Source organism: Diceros bicornis, chromosome 32 (assembly GCF_020826845.1).
Source record: "Diceros bicornis minor isolate mBicDic1 chromosome 32, mDicBic1.mat.cur, whole genome shotgun sequence".
NCBI lineage: Eukaryota > Metazoa > Chordata > Mammalia > Perissodactyla > Rhinocerotidae > Diceros > Diceros bicornis.
In genome coordinates, this window is record NC_080771.1 from 34,015,206 (window position 1) to 34,033,526 (window position 18,321).

At 58.1% G+C, this 18,321-nt stretch overlaps 1 protein-coding gene across 1 annotated transcript; it reads right to left on the bottom strand.

Annotated features, from left to right (window-relative positions):
• Positions 1 to 1,314: 1,314 nt before the first annotated feature.
• On the bottom strand, positions 1,315 to 12,653 carry CIBAR2 (CBY1 interacting BAR domain containing 2). Its single transcript, XM_058528639.1, has 9 exons — positions 12,634 to 12,653; positions 10,631 to 10,865; positions 8,793 to 8,861; positions 8,609 to 8,710; positions 8,480 to 8,485; positions 7,258 to 7,362; positions 3,881 to 3,994; positions 2,456 to 2,557; positions 1,315 to 1,641 (listed from the first exon to the last, which is right to left on the bottom strand). Exons 1-9 carry the CDS (start codon positions 12,651 to 12,653, stop codon positions 1,525 to 1,527), a joined length of 870 nt encoding a protein of 289 aa, XP_058384622.1. The 3' UTR covers positions 1,315 to 1,524.
• Between the last annotated feature and the right edge of the window lie 5,668 nt (positions 12,654 to 18,321).

Here is an 18,321-nt window from a genome sequence, read left to right on the forward strand (position 1 = left end):
AAAGTGACTATGTAATCTATAATACAATCTATGGTATGTTATTTTATAAATTACTATATAGAAAATGTAGAATGTTTTAGTGATTTTTGGAGTGTGTCCTCCCCAGTGAAATCAGGGTGGGCTTCCCAGAGGATGTGCCACAGACCTGGATTTGAGTATTAAAAATCACTGTGGTGGGGCCAGCCTGGTGGTCTAGTGGTTAAGTTCGTGCGCTCTGCTTTGTTGGCCCGGGGTTCACAGGTTCAGATCCCTGGCACAGACCTGCACACCACTTGTTAAGCCATGTTGTGGTGGCGTCCCATATAAAGCGGAGGAAGCTGGGCACGGATGTTAGCCCAGGGCCAGTCTTCCTCAGCAAAAAGAGGAAGATTGGCAGCAGATGTTAGCTTAGAGCTAATTTTCCTCACACACACAAAAAAATCACTGTGGTGAGGACGTTAATCCTGCAATGTCCCATGAGGAAGGCTTTGTGCTCCCCACTTTGCTGGTGAGGAAATCAGGGGACCCCAAGTGGGGAATCAAATCAAGGGCTGGCCCCAGAGGAGAGCGTTTATCCACCAGGCCAGCTCGAGAGGCCGCGGGGTGGACTCTTCCCGGCAGCTGTCTTCAGCAGGCAGCAGGGAGTGTACTGGGGACAGAGTGACCAGGGCACCAATGCCCCCAGCACTGTCGGGAATTCGCTCCCCAAGTGCGTGTACCCAGAGGCCCCCACCCCTCCCTTCACCTGCATCACCCCTCCACCTCCTGGGCTTCTGTGATGTGTCCCCCGTCCCAAGGTCACCCCTGCACAGCATGTCCGTGTGTTGTGGGGTGAATCGTGTCCCCCCAAAACTCATGTTGAAGTCCTAACTCCCAGGACCTCAGAATGTGACCTTATTTGGAAACAGAGCCTTTGCAGGTACAATTAGTTAGGACGAGGTCACGCTGGCACAGGGTGGACCCCTAATCCAATGACTGGTGTCCTTATAAAAAGCGGGAATGTGGACACAGGCACGCACACGGGGAGACGCCTGTGAAGACGGAGGCAGAGGTCAGAGTGACGCGTCTACGAGCCAAGGATCCTCAGCAGCACCAGGAGCCGGGGCGGCCGGGACAGAGCGCCTACAGCCCTCGGGCGGCTCCAGCCCCGCCGGCACACTCCTCCTGGCCTGCAGGCCCCCAGCGCTGTGGGAGAAGAGGCGTCCCCCGTTTGTGGGACTTTGTTCCGGGGACCGTGGGGACTAAGCGCCACACTCTCAACAGTCCCCAGGTTTCAACACCCGTGGGCCCCGGGTCATAGGGCGGGAGACGAGACCCCACACGATGCGGTTAAGACACACCCGTGTTTATTGAGCACCTGTCATGCACCGGGCACCGTGCTGGACACACTGACGCCCGGAGCCACCAGGGAGGTGAGCGGTGTTGTCCCTGTTGTCCTGACGAGGAGACCGAGGCCCAGAGGACACGTGACTTGCCCGAGGGCACACAGCAGAGCCCCCAGCATCCAGTGTCGGCCCCCATTTTTCTGACTGGGGAGTTCTCTTCCTACTGACAGAGTCCCTGCTCCTGTCCCCTGAGGTCCTCCACGGGGTCCTCATCAGTAGAGTCGTCCTCACTGGCCTCCTCTTCTTTTCTCTGGCTCCGTATGGTGCTCTGAGCACTCTGAATAACAATCACCATCACGACAACATCAATAATAATAATGATGGGGGCAAGTATTGTGTTCTAAGAGCTCCGTGTAGATTTGCTCACCTAATGGTCACGACAACCCTATGAAGGGGTTACTATTATCAGCCTCACTTTGCAGGTGAGGACTCTAAGGCACAGAGAGGTTAAGGAACTTTCCCAAGGTCACACAGCTTGGGAGAAGTGGGTTTGGACCCAGGCAGTCTGGCTGTGGCCGTCCTTCCTCCACTGCCTTTAGAGAGAATTACTCAGAAAGCCAGGAGACACCCCCGCCCCCTCCACACACTGTGGGGTAAACCCCCTGCCCCCCACTCACTGCTGATTAACCCCACCCTGATTGGCATGAGGCTGCCTAGCGACTTCATTTATCCTGCTTGGTTGAACCCTCGCAGGTTTCCCTGCAGAAATATCAGTGTGCCCGATTACAGGCCTTGCTGGGCTCGTAAACTGACATGTAGCACAGGCACTGGATTATTTTCCTAAAATCTGAGAAGTTCTGACTTCTGAACCCCATGGGCCGGAGGGCTGGAGGCAGGAGTGGCAGGTCCAGAGCTCTCCGCTTCTCAGGCGGACACACTTCAGGACGCCTCTAGGGGGCACTCCGGACCCATGGTCCCGTGGGTTGTTGATTCCAGCTCCAGGCAGGCGAGGTCAGACTCAGGGCGGCCCCCCACATTCCTCAGGCAGAGCCCCCTTCTCGGAGTCTCCTTCAACACCCGTGTTCTCAGACCGCCTCCCCCTGGTCACTTCACTTTGTCACAGGAGTAACGGTCCCACCCCCAGAGCTCACCTGGCTTGGGAGAGACCACGGGACCCCTGGGGAGGGGGTGGTGTCTGTGAGCGGCCGAGCGTCGTAAAGCCCATAAACTCCACGCATCTTGGCTCTAAAATCCTGCCAAGGAGAGACCAGGGTGGGCTGGATCCGATTGGGAAACACAGACCGGGTGGGGGTGGGAAGAGGAGATGGTGGGACGCAAGGCTGTGCGCAGCCAACACTGCTAGGACCCCCACCTGCACCAGGTCTCGCCTGGGAGCCTCCTGTTCGTTATCCCGGATGATCTACCACAGCCCAGTCAGTGGGCATTATCAGCCCTTTTTATAGATGGGGAAACTGAGGCCCAGAAAGGCTAGGTAACACGTCCATAGTCACACAGGAAAATTAGTGATAACCCTCGCCTCTAAAGGAATATCATAGAGAGGAGCTCAATCAATCTGCATTTAACCTCAAATGGTGGCTTTAAATCTTATCCTCAAATTCGTGGACACTTCTCCCATCAGGAGCCGGAATATAATTCTCCTCCCCTTGAATGTGGCCTTAGTGACACACATTCTAAGGTATAGAATGTGGCAGAAGCGACACCAAGTTATTTCCGAGGTTAGGTCATAAAAGGTGATACAGTTTCCACTGGCTCTGTCTCAGGATGCTGGCTCTTGGAACCAGCCGCCACGCTGTGAGGAAGCCCACGTCACGTGGAGAGGCCATGGGCAGGTATTCGGGCTGCAGACCCCACTGGGGACCCAGACGGGGGTGCTTTGTGGATGTGTGGCTCATGCAGTCGCCCAGAGCCCCGAGCTCAGGATTCTCGTGTCACCGTCTTCAAATTCTTAATAGTTGTTGAACAGAGGGCCCACATTTTCGTCTTGCACCAAGCTCTGTAAATCACGTGGCCTGTCCTGTACCCAGATGGCAGCCGTCATCTGCCAGGCATGAGGGAGGGAGCCTGTGAGACTCCAGCCCAGCCACCCACCAACTGAGCACCGATGAGAGACCCAAGTGAGGACCGCCCGGCTGTGCCAGCCCCAGAGCCACAAAAGAACCACGACAGATGACTGCTAGTTTCTGCCACGAGGTCTGGTGCAGTGGGTTATAGAGAACCCAGACAGCTTGTGCTGGATGTTGATCAGATCAGACGGGGCAGACAAGAAGCCCTGCGTCTGTGTCCAAACCACAGCAATACTCTTTCTGTCGTGTTGATCCATTTGTTTGTTTCCAAACACCCAAGTGACGACGGCCACGTGGAGATTCCAGACAGAGCGTGTTGGGAAATCCCTCGGTTTGGCACCCAGGGGCGGATATTAACAACAGTTCATCAGGATGAGTCTTCAAAATTATAGATATTGCAAAACGTTGCCAACAAAAGCTGCTCATATCAAGACAGGACCGAAATAGAATTCCACCCCCACCACCGGGAGGAAATGGGGTGTCGAGACCTACCTCCAGGTCTCTCTGCAAGTCGTAGCTCTCCAGGGTCTGGAAGGCACCGGAATACACCTCCAGCGCTTTGGCGTGGAACACCATCTCGATGGTTACGAAGTCCGAGAAGATTTTCTGTGGGGAGAGAAGCCGGGATCACATAAGCAACAATGTCAGCAGGAGGGTCCTGGCGTCACCCCGAGCATGGACAGGCCAGGGTGCCAGGGGCTTAGTGGTGCCTGTGGGACAGGTCCTAGGTCAATGTGTTATTTTTCATTTAATTTAATTTTTTTTTTTTTTTTTTTTTTTTTTTGTGAGGAGATCAGCCCTGTGCTAACATCCGCCAATCCTCCTCTTTTTTTGCTGAGGAAGACGGCCCTGGGCTAACATCTGTGCCCATCTTCCTCCACTTTATATGGGACGCCGCCACAGCATGGCTTGCCAAGCAGTGCGTCGGTGCGCGCCCGGGATCCGAACCAGCCAACCCCGGGCCGCCGCAGCGGAGCGCGCGCACTTAACCGCTTGTGCCACCGGGCCGGCCCCTCATTTAATTTAATTTTGATTGAACAGATAACACATTCCCATTCAAAAGCTGCCTTGTGCAGGGATTGTTCTGGAAAGGTAGAGGGCGCATTTCTTGAGAGGATTTTCTGAGGGGCGCTGTCTCAGACCTGTCACCTGGGCTTATCCATACAGCCTTAGCTTCTCGCATCCGAAGACAGGTTGATGGCTACAAAACCTTCAGCGCTGTCACCCAGGGGCTGTGAGTGGGTCTTCCGGGAAAGGGAGGGGCACTGCTGGTAGACACTGCTCAGCCCAGAGGCCCCACAACCTAAGCCAGCTCGCCAGAACGTAATTAGTGATAGAGATGTTGGCTTCTTTTGATCAGATGTTTTGGCTCGGTTCAGCAAGCTCTTACAGAGTTCCTGCTGTGTGTTCAGCCCCAGCGGGGGCTCTTGTGGTGTGCGGGGCTTAGCACAAGCTCCTACTGTGTGCGGGGCCTAGCACAAGCTCCTATTGTGTGCTGGGCCTACCACAAGCTCCTACTGTGTGCGGGGCTCTAGCAGAAGTTCCTACTTTGCTTTAGGCCCCAGCAAGACACAGGCTTGATGCTGGGGGAGGAGCCCGCCGTTTGGAAACATACCACTTCACGTAACACGGGAAGCCCCTGGGGCAGGTAGGCCCGAGCAGGCCCCTAAGCCAGCCTGACAGAAGAAAGGGAAGGGGGTGCCCAAGACTGTGATGGAAATGCCTGCCCCCCACATCCTCCCCTCGTCCCCTGGGAGGCAGCGCCGGTGGGAACAGCTGCAAATCAGGAGGCAAAGTCGAGGCCTTATCCTGCCATATACCGGCCTGTGGCCCCAAGGAAATGACTTATCCTCTCTGAGCCTCAGTTTATTCATCTGCACAGTAGGGACACGCATGGTCCCAGTTCACAAAGCCCTACGAGATGCTGTTAGCGCGGCAGCTCCCCGTCTGTGCTGCCCGCATCGGCACCAGCCCCACCCGGGAGCTTGTCAGAAGCGCAAATTCTCTGTCACCCAGCCCCACTGAATGGGATCCAGGGTGGGCCCATCCACCCGAGCCCTGCCTTGTCAGGAGCCTTCCGGGTGACTTCCATACGCCCAGGTATGTGATCCCGTATGAAAGCGTTACTCACAGGCTCGTAACAGGGGCTGGAGAGCTATGTTGTAAATATGATCGTTTTATTAGAATTGAGACCTAAAACCAATATGGCAGTAGTCATTATTTCAAGTTCTGGTTTTGATCTTTTCAGAATTTGGAGGGCTTTTCAGGGGATGGTTTGAATAAGCGTCTCTTACAAACTTAATCCCAGAAGTTTAAAGGATGCCCGTTTTAAACCGCGTGCTTCCGTCAGCCCCTGCCCGTGGGGCCGAGAATCTTGTTGGAGACTATTGCTGGCACCCCAGGAGCCCTGCTTCCGGGCCTGTAAACAGCAGATGCCTAATGACAGTCAGCTGGGGGTTCTCAGCCCTGCCTGCAACATAAAGGCTTGAGCACTAATCACCACGGTTTCACTGACTTGTGCATTCGTCCATTTGCTTATTTGTTCTCTCATTCATTTCCCGAATCTTTACTGAGCGCTCACGAAGGGCCAGGCCCTGGACCTGGTGCCCAGGCCCCAGCAGGGGACACGATGGGTGGAGGTCCACCCTGTGTCACCGACATGCAGTGTGGAGACAGGCGTGGAGCAGTGAGGTCCCTACCACGCCCTCCACTCCCTGAGGAGTGGCACCCATCACGGGTCTCCCCGAGGGGCGTCAACTCCATGAAGACAGGGTGCCCTGCTTTCTGGCTTTGGTGCCCCAGCCTCAGACACAGCGCCTGGCACACAGTAGGTGTGTATTCAACATCTGTTAGATTAATGAGTGAATTAAAGATACAATTAATCCGTCCCCCTGGGATAACAGCCCCCAGAGGGATAGAGCAGAGTGTATTAACAACAGGGTTGGACGGGTCTGGGGGTCCAGACGAGTTTCCCTGAAGGATGAGGAGGTGTTAACTTCGTGCAGAGTACGGGCAGAGCCTCCCTGACAGAGAGCACAGCCCGTGCAAAGGCCCTGAGGTATGAAGGAGTTTGGTGCACTTGAGCTTAGACAGGCTGCAAGGCTGGGCTGGGGCTTCCAGAGCCGTGGGGAGGATTTCGGCCTTTATCCTTGGGACAAGGGAAGCCAGGGGAGGGTGTCACAGGAGTGACAAAGTGGAGCTGCCTCTGTGAGATGCCTGGGGCTGCACTTTGGGAAATGGACTAGAGAGGATCAGAGTGAGTCCAGGGGCCTCTGTGATCCACTCGTCCTTAGAGACCCCGACTCCCTGAGGCCCACTTGCAAGAGCTGGGCTCCGGGCCCAGGATTCCGGGTGGGGTTAGAGGGGGGTCCCAGTGGAGGAAGGAAGACGCCCGTGTGTTTAGAGCTTCAGGGAGGAAAGGAGGAGTCAGGGCAAGTCCCGCGGGCCCCCGTTTGCAAAGGAAGGGGCTGGGGACACAGACTCTGCCAGGTTCTCCGGGTGGGGGCAGGGCCGCGAGTGCTGGCTTCCGGGCAGGCCAGCTGTGCCGGACAGCTGCCCTGAGCAGCTGGCCTCTACCCCCCGCGGCCAGGATCAGGCCAGGATTAACTGTCCTGGGAGCCCGGGCTCTGAGCTTGAGCGAGTGGGCACCAGCTCACATATGCATACACACACACACGGGCACACACACACGTGTGCACACACACGCACTCACACATACACAGGTGCACACACAGACACACATGGGCACACACGTGTGCACACACGCACTCACACATACACAGGTGCGCACACACGGGCACACATGGGCACACACAAAAACACACAAAGGCAGCCTACGGTACTCCCAACACAGGACCGACTAGCCCTACCTGTAGGTCCTTCAGCTTCTGCTTCTGGAAGGCGTCGACCGTCTCCTCCAGCCGGTGGGTGGTGCGGCTGGCGTCCACCGAGGCCCTCTGCACACTGGTCTCCGCCTGGCCCGGAGATAGGAACTGTCACGGGGTGGATCCATTCTGGGTCATCCTCAGCCTCGTCGCGCTACTTTGGGTCCAGCTCCCCTGCGTCGTGGCATCTCTCGCCAGTGTGGCCGTTGAAGGAGTGGCCGAGCAGGACCGTGGCTAAAGGGTCAGGCGATGCTTGGACAGACCTGCTTACGAGCTGTGTGACCTTGGGCAGGTCACTTAACCTCTCTGAGCCTCGGTTTCCTTGCCTGTAAAGGGGGACAGTGCTAAGACCTGCTTTGCAGGGCTGTTGTAAGAACTGAGGAGGGGCACCCACGGAGCTATTCTTTTTTTTTTTTTTTTGTGAGGAAGATCAGCCCCGAGCTAACATCCGTGCTAATCCTCCTCTTTTTGCTGAGGAAGACCGGCTCTGAGCTAACATCTATTGCCGATCCTCCTGCTTTTTTTCCCCCAAAGCCCCAGTAGATAGTTGTATGTCACAGCTGCACATCCTCTAGTTGCTGTATGTGGGACGCGGCCTCAGCATGGCAGGAGAAGCGGTGCGTCGGTGCGCGCCCGGATCCGAACCGGGGCCGCCAGTAGCGGAGCGCGCACACTTAACCGCTAAGCCACGGGGCCGGCCCCCCAGAGAGCTATTCTTAAAACAGATGCGCCATGTTCGTTGGTGATTAGTTCCAGCGTGTGCAACGTTTTTAGGTAATTAATTCATTGGTTCCCTTGATGGACATCTATGTGATCCGACCCCACACCAGACCCAGCACGTGAAGAGCCTGGATTTTAGAGTCAGACACCCTCAGAGTCGAGTTCTGGGTCTGCCCCTTAACTCCCTGTGTGACCTTGGGCAAGGCACCTTTTGCAGCCTTGGTCTCCCCCTCTGGAAGTGCCCACCTCGTGGGAGCATTAAACAGGTGACCCTGAGAAGGTCACGGGCCGTGGAGGGGAGTGACTCGCTGACTGGCTGAATAGGGTCCCTGATGGGACAGAACCCAGGGCCCCCGCCCCCAGCCGATAGCTTCCCGCACCTCTGACCCCCAGGCACCTGCCCAGGGAAGAGCTCACCTCGCCATGACATGAGGCCATTCGTTACCTGAGCCATTCCACCGTCCCCAGACAGACACGGGACACTCACCTGGGACTGAGAACGGGGCGTTAAGGAGCCAGGTGAACCAGCAGCCCCTGGGTGGCCCATGCCGCCCTACACAGGGGGTGCCCGTGACAAACGGCCCCCGCCCAGCGGCCCCACTTCCGGGAAGGATACGATCATTTGCCTGTCCGAGGGTGACTTCTGCCTCAGTTTCTCCAGCTTCTCCAATTGTTTGATCTCGTTATCCCGGACACGTTTGAATTTCTTGATCTCGGCCTAAGGAGAGAGGAGGGTGTTTCCGGGGATCCGGCGCCCAGCCCCAGCTGCTGCCCGCCCGCCACGAGGGGCCCTCACTCACCCGAGTCTGCTTGATCTGCACCCCGTAGAGTTTCAGGGGGTTGACGACCTTGGTCTCCAGCCTTTCGACCTGGGGGAACGCGGACACGCAGACTCAGGGCAGACAGAGCCAGACAGGTGCCTGGAGGCTGCGCGGCCTCCAGCCTGCATTTATAGAGAGCCATCTGCATACCTGGAGCTGCATGGCAGGGGCCCATGGGGGGCAGGGGGAGCACCAGATGCCCTCCCTCACCCCTTGGGGTTGCGAGCACCAGCCTGGGCTCAGGGGCTGCCTGAGCCTCTGCCTCCCAAGGGCTGGGCCATACATTTCATCTCTCGGAGCCTCTTTTCCTGGCCTGTAAAATGGGTATAATGACTGTCTGCACCACGGCTTCATGCACTTCCCGGGGACCCATCGCTGTTTCAGGCCTCCAGTCTACCTTAGGATCACGGAACATGGAGTGGCGCAGATTCGGAGCTGACTGCACCGTGCAGCCCCCAAGGACACTGCAGGGTCAGTGAGGGGGACCCTCTCAGCCCTGAGCCAGTGCCTACGCACCCAGCCTGATGCTAGACACTCGAATGAACAATATCAGTGCTAGTAACAGCGATCACCGTGAACGCTGGTGTTGACTAAGCACTTAGCCCGCGCCCAGCGTTGTTCTGAGTCCATGGGTGTCACTAGAGCAGGCGTAGGATTCCCCACCCCGCCTCCCACCACGGGCTCCTTAAACCCTGGGTGCCAGACACCAGCCCCAGGTTCTGACTCGGCAGGTCCAGGGTGTGGCCCAGGAATCTGCACTTCTAACAAGTTCCCAGGTGAGGCTGATGCCTTGAGGACTGGGGTCCCCTGAACGCCGGATGGGCCGGGAGGCTGGGATCTCCACCAGCCCCCTCCTCTCCTTTGCCAAGGCTGATGACCCTTGTAAGAGTAAGCACAAATCTAAAAAAAATTGATTTTCCCAGGAGCCCAAAGGGAAAGGGACTCTCCCCCGCCTTCCCTCACAGCATTTCTTTTAGCAAACTCGCCCTGTCCCTTTGAGATGGACGTAGACCTTTTGAAAACCTAAGTAAGCCTCTTGCAGATTTTACAGTGGGCCTGGCGGTCATCTCTTTGACATGCAGACATCAAGGGAGGCAGCTCAGGGAGCTTCCCCTGCCAAGCTCCGAGCTGTCACAGAGGTGGGAGAAGTTTTACTTTTCCTTTGGATAAAGACATCGGCTCACACAGGTGGCCGCCCACTCACCAGGTGGAATTAGGAAGTCCTGTGTGACAAACTCGCCCTCCACTCCCTTACCTGGGGGCAAGTTACACCTGTCTTGAGAACGTGCGTGTGATGGGTTCTTTGTGCCTGGTTATGTAGGGGAGGGAGGTTTCTGCCTGTCTCTGCCATCACTTATCAGGTGGCATTACAGTCTGGTTTAACGCCTATTCCATAGAAAAGCTGTTTTCTTCTTTTCTACGATCACAGAGAGGATTTCTCTGGGCTGGCAGGAGATTTTTATTCTAACTTATTTCCCTACCACGCTGCAGCCTCCTTGCCCTCAGCCCCCAGCATTCCTCGAGGTCCAGGCCCCTGGGAATGCGCCTCCTGCCCGGGCCTCATGGACCCGCAGCGTGGCCCGCAGGCCTGACTCCCTGGGGCTCCTCGCCTCGTCCACGCCTCGTCCACCTCCGCAGAGCCTCCTGGCCCTCCTGCCTGCAAACGGAGGAGTGACCCTGGGAGGGAGCGGTGTAAGTGTCCACCCTCGAGGACACCTTTGGAGGAGACGTGTCCATTGGCTGTGGCCCCCACAGGGCGGCGCCAGCCCTGGGACCTGACCCACCGTGGCCGGGGCCTCCGGGGCGGCCGCACCCACCTCGGCCTGCCGGTAGTCCTGCACTTTGGCCAGGTCCTCGGCGAAGTTCCGCAGAGTGGCCCGCATCTCGGCGTTCTCGGTGTTGGCGAAGTCGAGGAGCCGTGTGACCAGCTGGTCGGCCTTGTCCCGCAGCCGCGCCGTCTTGCGGGTGTAGGCGGCCAGCAGCGAGCAGAACTGGCCAAAGTACTTCTCAGCGTTGGTCACCATGTTCTCCATCACCCTCACCTGGCTGTCCCTGGGGAGGCGGGGGCCTGAGGGCCTTTCCGGGCAGTGATGCCCAGCCAGGTCAGGACAGCGACCTGGGAGCACCCCCCTATCGCTCTCCTGCCAGGCACCCAGTCCCCAGATGACCCTCAAGGTTCCAGTGTCAGCCCGTCAAGGCAGATGAGGGACACCAGCGGGTCTCGGGCTGCTCAGTGGCCGGGCAGGACTGCAGACGCGGGTTTGGTCCCAAACCAGCCCTCCCCTCCCTGCAACTCTTCAGAGGCTCCTGTCCTCCTGGCAGAGTTATTCCTTATTCCAACTGTCCTGGCTGCAGTGGCTCTTCCCTCGGAGATGCCCCATTCTAACTTTTCCCCTGCTGTCGAAATTCTCTCCCTGCTCTGAACCCTGAAGTGTTTTTTATGGACCAGTTTTAGCTTTACAGAAACACCAAGTGGAAAGTTCTCGTGCGCTCTCCCTGGAGCACACATGGTGTCCCCATCATTAGCATCCCGCGGTGGTGGGTTCACTGGTTACGACGGGGGGCCAGTACTGATGCACTGTCTTTCCCCAAGGCCCACGGTTTACACGAGGGTCCGCTCTCGGTGCTGCATGTTCTGGGGGTTTGGACAAGTGCACGGTGCCCCGTAGCCACCGTCTCAGCGTCACAGAGAGCGGTGTCACTGCCCAAGAATGCCTGGTCCCCCTTCATCCCTCCGTACCCGCCACAGCCCTGGGCCTTACATCTGTCCTTCTGGCACGTCCCTCGTCCCTTCCCCGTCATGCCTGGTTTCTCTCCCTCCACATCTGGGGGGGTGGGGAGCTTGCTGATTCTTCTCGATGTGCCGCTGGCCTGGTGTCTGCCCATCGGAGGTGCTGACAAGGAGGTGCGGCCTCCCTCCCACTCCTTTCTGCACCTTCTCCTCCCCTCACCCCAGGTGGTCACCCCTCCATCACGTCTGACCAAAGTCCCCCGTGCAACCCGCTCATCACATCCCTGAAGCCGGAAACTTGGAAGAGCGGCCCTTGTCCTCCTCCCAACAAACCCTGACTCGGGCAGCACCTCAGCGTGCAGAGCGCTCCTCGCGCGTTACTCTGGAAGTCAGGCACTATTTCTGTCACCATTTTAAAACTGTGGGAACTGAGGCCCAGAGAGGTGAAGCATCTTGCTCAAGGTCGCACAGCCGCCACAGTCTCTGTTCCTCCAGGTGGGGTCCTTGGACCCCCTCAACCAGAATCACCTGGGGCACAAGTAAACATGCAGATTCCCAGGCCCCCACTCCCACGTGAGCCAGAATCCCTGTGAGCGGGGCCCAGGGGGCTGCATTTTAAAGAAGTAAATCAAGTGATTCAGAGGCACCTTCCAGTCTGCCACCTTCAGAAGAACCAGGCATGCAAACAACTGATTAAGGGGCAGACGAGCTGTGAGGGAGCTGTGACAGTATCGTGCTGGAGCCAGTGTGGTCGGGGACACGGAGGGGGTGATGCCTGGTGGGGCTCTGAGGCATGAAGAGGGGTTTTCCAGATGGAGGTGAGCGAGGGAAGGAGGGGATGGACTCTGTGAAGTTGGCTACCCCAGAGCCGTGGGCAGCAATGCTGAAGAGGCAGAGGTCTGATTCTGGAAGCCTCCCCAGTACCAATCTCTGTCTTCCCTTGACCGTGAGGCCGGGTGGGGTGGGAGGGGGAGCACCCCTTACCACTTCCCCCTCCCCAGTCCCGGCTGCCCTCATGTCTCCTGGTGCATCAGGCCCCAAACCCCACCGCCCCCCTCTCCCAGCAGGGGCCAGCGCAGGGCCACTCACCTGGAGAGAACAATGTTCATTGTGACCAGAGGTGCCCGCTGTCCTGGTCTCAGGGAACAAGGAGGGGCCCCAGGGGTCCCACAGGCCCGGGAGAAGCCGGGCAGGGCTGGGCACAGCTGCGTGGTCCGGGCTCAAGGGACGCTGCCACCTGGTTGCCGGGCAACGTGGCCTCCCACAGCCGCCCTGGGAGGAGCCTTCACTGGTCGCCTGGCAACCCCTCCGCAGGCCAGCCTCCCCAGCGGGTCAGGAGGCCTCGCCCAGCCTTGCGCAGGCTCAGGGCGCTCCCAGAGAGGCCCCACTCTCCCTTTGAAGATGGGGTTCCGTGGATCCAGGCAGTGTTGGGGTTCCCCAGCAGGTGGCAGGGGCTGGATTTAGGGCAGCGATCCTGGGCTCAGCCCGCACACTGAGGGTCCTCCTCCTCTCCCACGAGGAGGCTGCCTGGCCTTCCCCAGGAGTGAGGAGCGGAGGGTCCTGGGAGACCTGGGTACTCAGGACCGGGGCGTGAAAGGCACTGAGTGAACGTGGGGGGTCCTGAAGCCTTTTCACTGAATGGAGGGGACAGGGTGCCAGCCCAAAGGAACATCTTGAACCTTTTTATCATCATTTTATTGTTTTTTTTCCCTTATTATAAAAACAGTACTTGCTTATTGTTAGAAAAGTAAGAAAATAAACAAAAAGAAGACAATATAGCAGCACACATACAGTTGTACTAACTTCAGTCCAGGACATTTACTAATTGTCAGACTGGTCCATTTCACTGCACGTACACTGACACGCAGAAAATGTGAAGTGACAGCAGCAGCAGGGAGGAGGGGTGGGGGAGGGGCGGTGTGGGGGAACAGCAGTAGCAGAAGGTTAGTAACCGGTCCCGTGGGGACCCCTGCACGGTTCTGTTCCCTCTGTGAATGTCTGGGGGTTTCATAATGAAGAGCCTTTCTTTTTAAGCAAGGACTTTAGAGTCAGCTAACCACAGGTTCAAATCCCAGACCCCAGCCCTCCTGTGTGACCTTGGGCAAGTCGCTTGACCTCTCTTGGCGTCCGTCTTCTCCTCTGTAAGATGGGTTCGTGACCATATCTCCTTGCCTCGTTGTTAGGAGAGTTAAGTCCCTGGTGTGAGGGTGAAGGGACAGGGCAGGGGCAGACACAGGAACCCCACCATCCATGCTGGTTACCTGTCCCCTCCCCACACTTCTCTGTGCCCTGTGTTCCCTGCAGGCCCTGAGCAATGCACAGATGTAACTCTGCATCTTCCTGCCCAGGGCACGCCACCTCCCTGACCCCCCCCCCCCCCGCCCCGACTCCTGACACCGTGGCTCTGACCTGTCCCCTGAGGCTCTGCTGGTCATTAAGCGGCTCTTCCCTGTAGGATGGCGGGCAGGGTGGGGTGGGGGCTCCTGTGCCTCTGTTCTGTGCAGTGCCCCCATCAAATCCCTGCCACGTTCTCGGTCCCCTTCACTGGGGGTGGGGGGGGGCGCTGCAGTGAGTTGAACAGTGTCCCCCAAAATGCGCGTCCACCCAGAACCTTAGAAAGTGAACTTATTTGGAGATAGGGTCTTTGCAGATACAGTTAGCTGAGCTGTCAGACTGGAGGAGGGTGGGCGCCCGTCCAATGGCTGGTGTCCTAGGAAGAGAAAGCAGGGACACAGAGGGAGGAGGCCATGTGACAACAGCGGAGGGAGTGGAGCCACGCGGCCAGGAGCAGGAAGAGGTAGGGAGGCTCCTCCAGGGCCCTCGGAAGGAGCGCCACCCTGCGATACCTGGATTTCGGACTTCTGGCCTCCAGGACTCGGGAGAAGAAACCTCTGTTGTTTTAACCCCAGGTGTGGTTATTTGGTTATGGCAGCCCCAGGACACTCATCTGGGTCCTGAGAGAGAACTGCCCGCAGCTCTGCTGTGTCCTTGCTGCGTATTCCCTCTCCCAACGGGGCTGGCTGACCCACACGGTCCCCTGGGGCCCTCTGACTTCACACCTGTCCCCTCTGGCCATGCCACAGCTCCCTGCCGTCCCTCCCCTGTGCCCACTGACGGTAATCACCCCGGCGCGCTGGCTCTGGGCTCTCCCCAGGGAGGCGGCTTAACCTCCCAACTGGAAGGCGGCTCCCGGAGAGAAAGGACGGGGCCTCACACTGGGTCATCCCGTCAGTTGGTTGCTTCCCTCCCACACAAGCTGTGCCGAGGGTCTCCTCCGAGCTGAGAGCCCACGACGGCGGAGGCGCCCTCCCGCTGAGGGCGTTCCGGATCCGCCCCTGGCAGCTTCCGGGGCCCTTGCTGAACAAGCATCTCCACCCATTCCTGGTGCCCTCCTGTCAGCTTCAACATGGGCCAGCCTCTCCTTAGGGAGGAATTCTCCCAGTGATGTCCTGTTTCCTTGTCTTCTGCTCCCTGCTCAGAACTTTGCAAACTAGTGGCCTGCCCTCCTCTCTGTTCCCTCCCCTGCCACCCGCCTTTCCGGCCATGGCCTCAGGCGTCCACCCCACCACGCCACCTCCACACTAGATCCAATGCCCTTTCTCAGTCCGCCCCACCCCTCAGCATCTAGGCCAATCAGACCTTCTAGAACCCCCTCTCCCGCCCCCGGGGTCTTGATGCCTCCCCCTCCTGGCTTCCCTCCTCCTCAGCCTGGTCCCCCCTTCCTTCCTGCTGCCCCTGGTGAGCCCACCGCTGGGGGCAGAGGGGCTGACCACCCCAAGATCACACCTTCCCAGGCCGCTCTGCAAATATCCCCTGCCCACTGCACAGCCCCCCAGGACCCTGCTCATGCACTGAAGACGCTAAACGGAAGTCAGGAATTCCGAGGGCCCAGACCTGCTCGGCTCCCCACACCCCACTGCACACACCCTGCCTGAGCCCCAGATTGAGGAGGGTCCTGACGCCTCGGCCCCCGCTCCCTGCACACTCGGGGAGACCGAGGCCTGCTGCTGTCCTGGCGGGTGAGGTCTCTCCCTCTCTCTCCCTCTCCCTCTCCCTCTCCAGCTCCATCAAGGGCTCATGCAGGGAATTCCCGGGACAAGGACTACCGTAACTGACCCCCAAGGGGCCAGCCCTGTGACAGCCCCGCCCGCGTGCTGCCCCTCTGTGTTCTTACTCCTCACACCCTCAGAAGCTGTTACAGACTTTTTCTTACCAAAGGGTGGGTTTTCCTTTAAAAGCAGGATTTGGACATCAGCAGGACAATATAATTTGAGACATGAAATTTCACTTAAACATGTAATCTTTTCGGTTAACCAACTCCTCTGGGCAGTTTTCTGTGTCGACTCCCTCAGCCTAGGGTATCCAATCATTTAATCAAACCCGAATCTATGTGTTGCTGTGAAGGTATTTGGTAGATGTGGTCAGCATCTACAATCAGTTGGCTTTAAGTAGAGGAGGTGACCCTGGATAATGAGGGGGCCTCACTCAATCAGGTGACGGCCTTAAGAACAAAACTGAGGTTTCCAGAGAAGAAATTCTGCCTCAAGACAGCTGGCCTCAGCTCCTGCCGGAGTTTCCTGCCCACTCTAGGGATTTCGGACTCGCCAGCCCCACGGTCAGGTGAGCCAATCGCTTAAAATAAATCTCCTATATCCGATTGTTCTGTTTCTCTGGGGACCCCAACTCTCCTAGGACAGGAGAGGCTGCAAAGCCGTTTCAGGTTCTGCCGCTCGGAGTTGGAGGGGGTCTGTGTTATGGGCAGTGACCACCAGAGGGCGGCAGAGCCCCCCTAATGGGGAATGCCGAGCGGAGGGCAAAGTGGGCGGGGCCGCCAGGAAACGCCCGGAGGCAGCGGATCCAGAACAAGCTCCCTGGCTCGCGAAGGGAGAAAGGGCAGCGGGTCGGAGAGAGGGGCGACGGTTCAATTCACGGTTTAGACACTTTAAGGAACGCTAAAGTACAGAAGGCCCTTCTAGTAGAGGGCCGCACGGAGACATCTTGTAGCCAGAGAGAGAAAGGCTGGAGGCGGGGAGGGGGATGCGGAGGCTGCGGGGGGAGAGGGAGGCCGCCTCCCCCACCCCGGACCCCTCCACCGCCCTCGGCTGCGGGGCAGCAGGCCTGAGTCCTTGAGAACCCCGGCGCCCCCAGCTGGAGCACGTGGGCGCGCTCCCTTTCCTGTAAGGGCATTTGCGCTGGACCACGTGGGAGGGTTGCAGGCGCCCCGACCCTTCGCCCCGAGGCCAGCGTGCGCCTGCCCGCGCACGGACGGCTCCCGCGGGGCCACGTGACCGCACGGCCAGGAGGTGAACGCGGGGGCGCCGCCCCCGCTGCCCCCTCTCCGTGCTCACGCCCCCGTCGGCCACTAGTCACCCAGCCCGGTTTTTCCGCCGTCTGTTCAGTCTCCTTGAATCGGGAACTGCAACCCAGCCTTTTTTCTCTCAGGGTGCTGACTTTTCCTTCTATCTGTTTTGTAACCTTTTGTTTTGAAATAGTTTCAGTTGTACAGAAATGGCACAGGATCTCCTTCTCCCCAGTTCCCCGGTTGTTAATATCTTACTGTGTTCCTCTGATCCTTCTCTCCCCCTTTCTGTGTGTGTTTTATCTTCTGAACCACTGAGGGCAAGTGGCAGAGCCCGTGGCCGTCCACCCAGACACTTGGTGTCTGTGTCCCAGGAGCAGGGCCGGCCCTTACAGCCTCAGTCCAAACAGCAAAGCAGAAAACGAACACTGTTACGTATTATTATATCCTATTCTCTAAATCTACAGACTGTTCAGATTTCACACCTGTCCCAATAATGTCATTTTCGCACATAAGCAAACAGATCATTTTCTCCTGCTCCAGGACCCAATCCAGGGTCACCTGCTGTCTTTACCTGGCACAGCTCTGACGTTTCTGTGGACTCCGGGCCAGTTGGTTTGGGGAACATCACTCTCTTTGGGCTGGTCAGTGTTTCTTGGAGCGTCAATTCAGGAGCGCTCAGAGGGGGTCCTGGCTCCCGCCCCGCCCTTTTAAGACTGTCTTTCTTAGACTGCTTCGTCCCAGGCTAAGCACCCCCCACTTCTCTCCACCATTCCCCGCTCTCTGGCCACCTGCTCCCTCTGCAGAGCGTCGCGCATCCCAGGTCTGGGCTCAGTCGATTCCTGTCCACATTGGGTGTTTGCTGAGCTCTCCCCACCCCTGGGCTGCTGGAGACACAGCCCTACAGAGGCGCGCAGGGTGCTGCCTCGGGGAGCTTTCTCCCCAGGGCCAAGTCCAGGCTCCCCACCGTAGCTGGGCCCCGGGGCAGGCCAGGAGTCCTCTGAGCCTCAGTTTCCTCATCTGTGAAGTGGGGACAGTAATTGTCCACCCTCACAGGGTCACCTCCAGGAGGAAATGAGATGGTGTCAGAAGGGGACCCTTGGTGTCCGGCCACAGTACCCCCGGGGTGGGATGGGCATTGCCTCCCAGTGCCCAGAGGGGCCCTAGGCGCCACATGGGGTCTGGCCTCATCAGGCTTGGGGACCGCTTCCCTCGCCACATCTGAGCCCAGACATTTTTAGTGCAGCTGAGGATTCAATTAGCCTTTTTTTAGCAGCCACGTCACACTGCTGACACTTCACAGAGGGCACAAAGCCAGCAGGCTGGGACATGAACTCAGGAAGGGGGCTCAATTCGGGGCTGCTGCAGACCCCACAGTCGGCAACGGCTTTGCAGCCCTGCCCGGCGTCTCTTCTGAGTCTGAGTCAGTGTGGGGAGCGTGCTGAGAGGCCCAGCGGGACTGGGGTCGGGCATAGTAC

What these genes read in the sequence shown, in the direction of transcription:
- CIBAR2 (XM_058528639.1), bottom strand. Translation starts at nt 12,653, where the DNA reads ATGAACATTGTTCTCTCCAG. An exon ending in AGGACTACCGGCAGGCCGAG is followed by an intron (nt 8,862 to 10,630) that starts GTGGGTGCGGCC and finishes GCGTTCCCCCAG; the next exon opens with GTCGAAAGGCTGGAGACCAA. An exon ending in TGCAGATCAAGCAGACTCGG is followed by an intron (nt 8,711 to 8,792) that starts GTGAGTGAGGGC and finishes CTCTCTCCTTAG; the next exon opens with GCCGAGATCAAGAAATTCAA.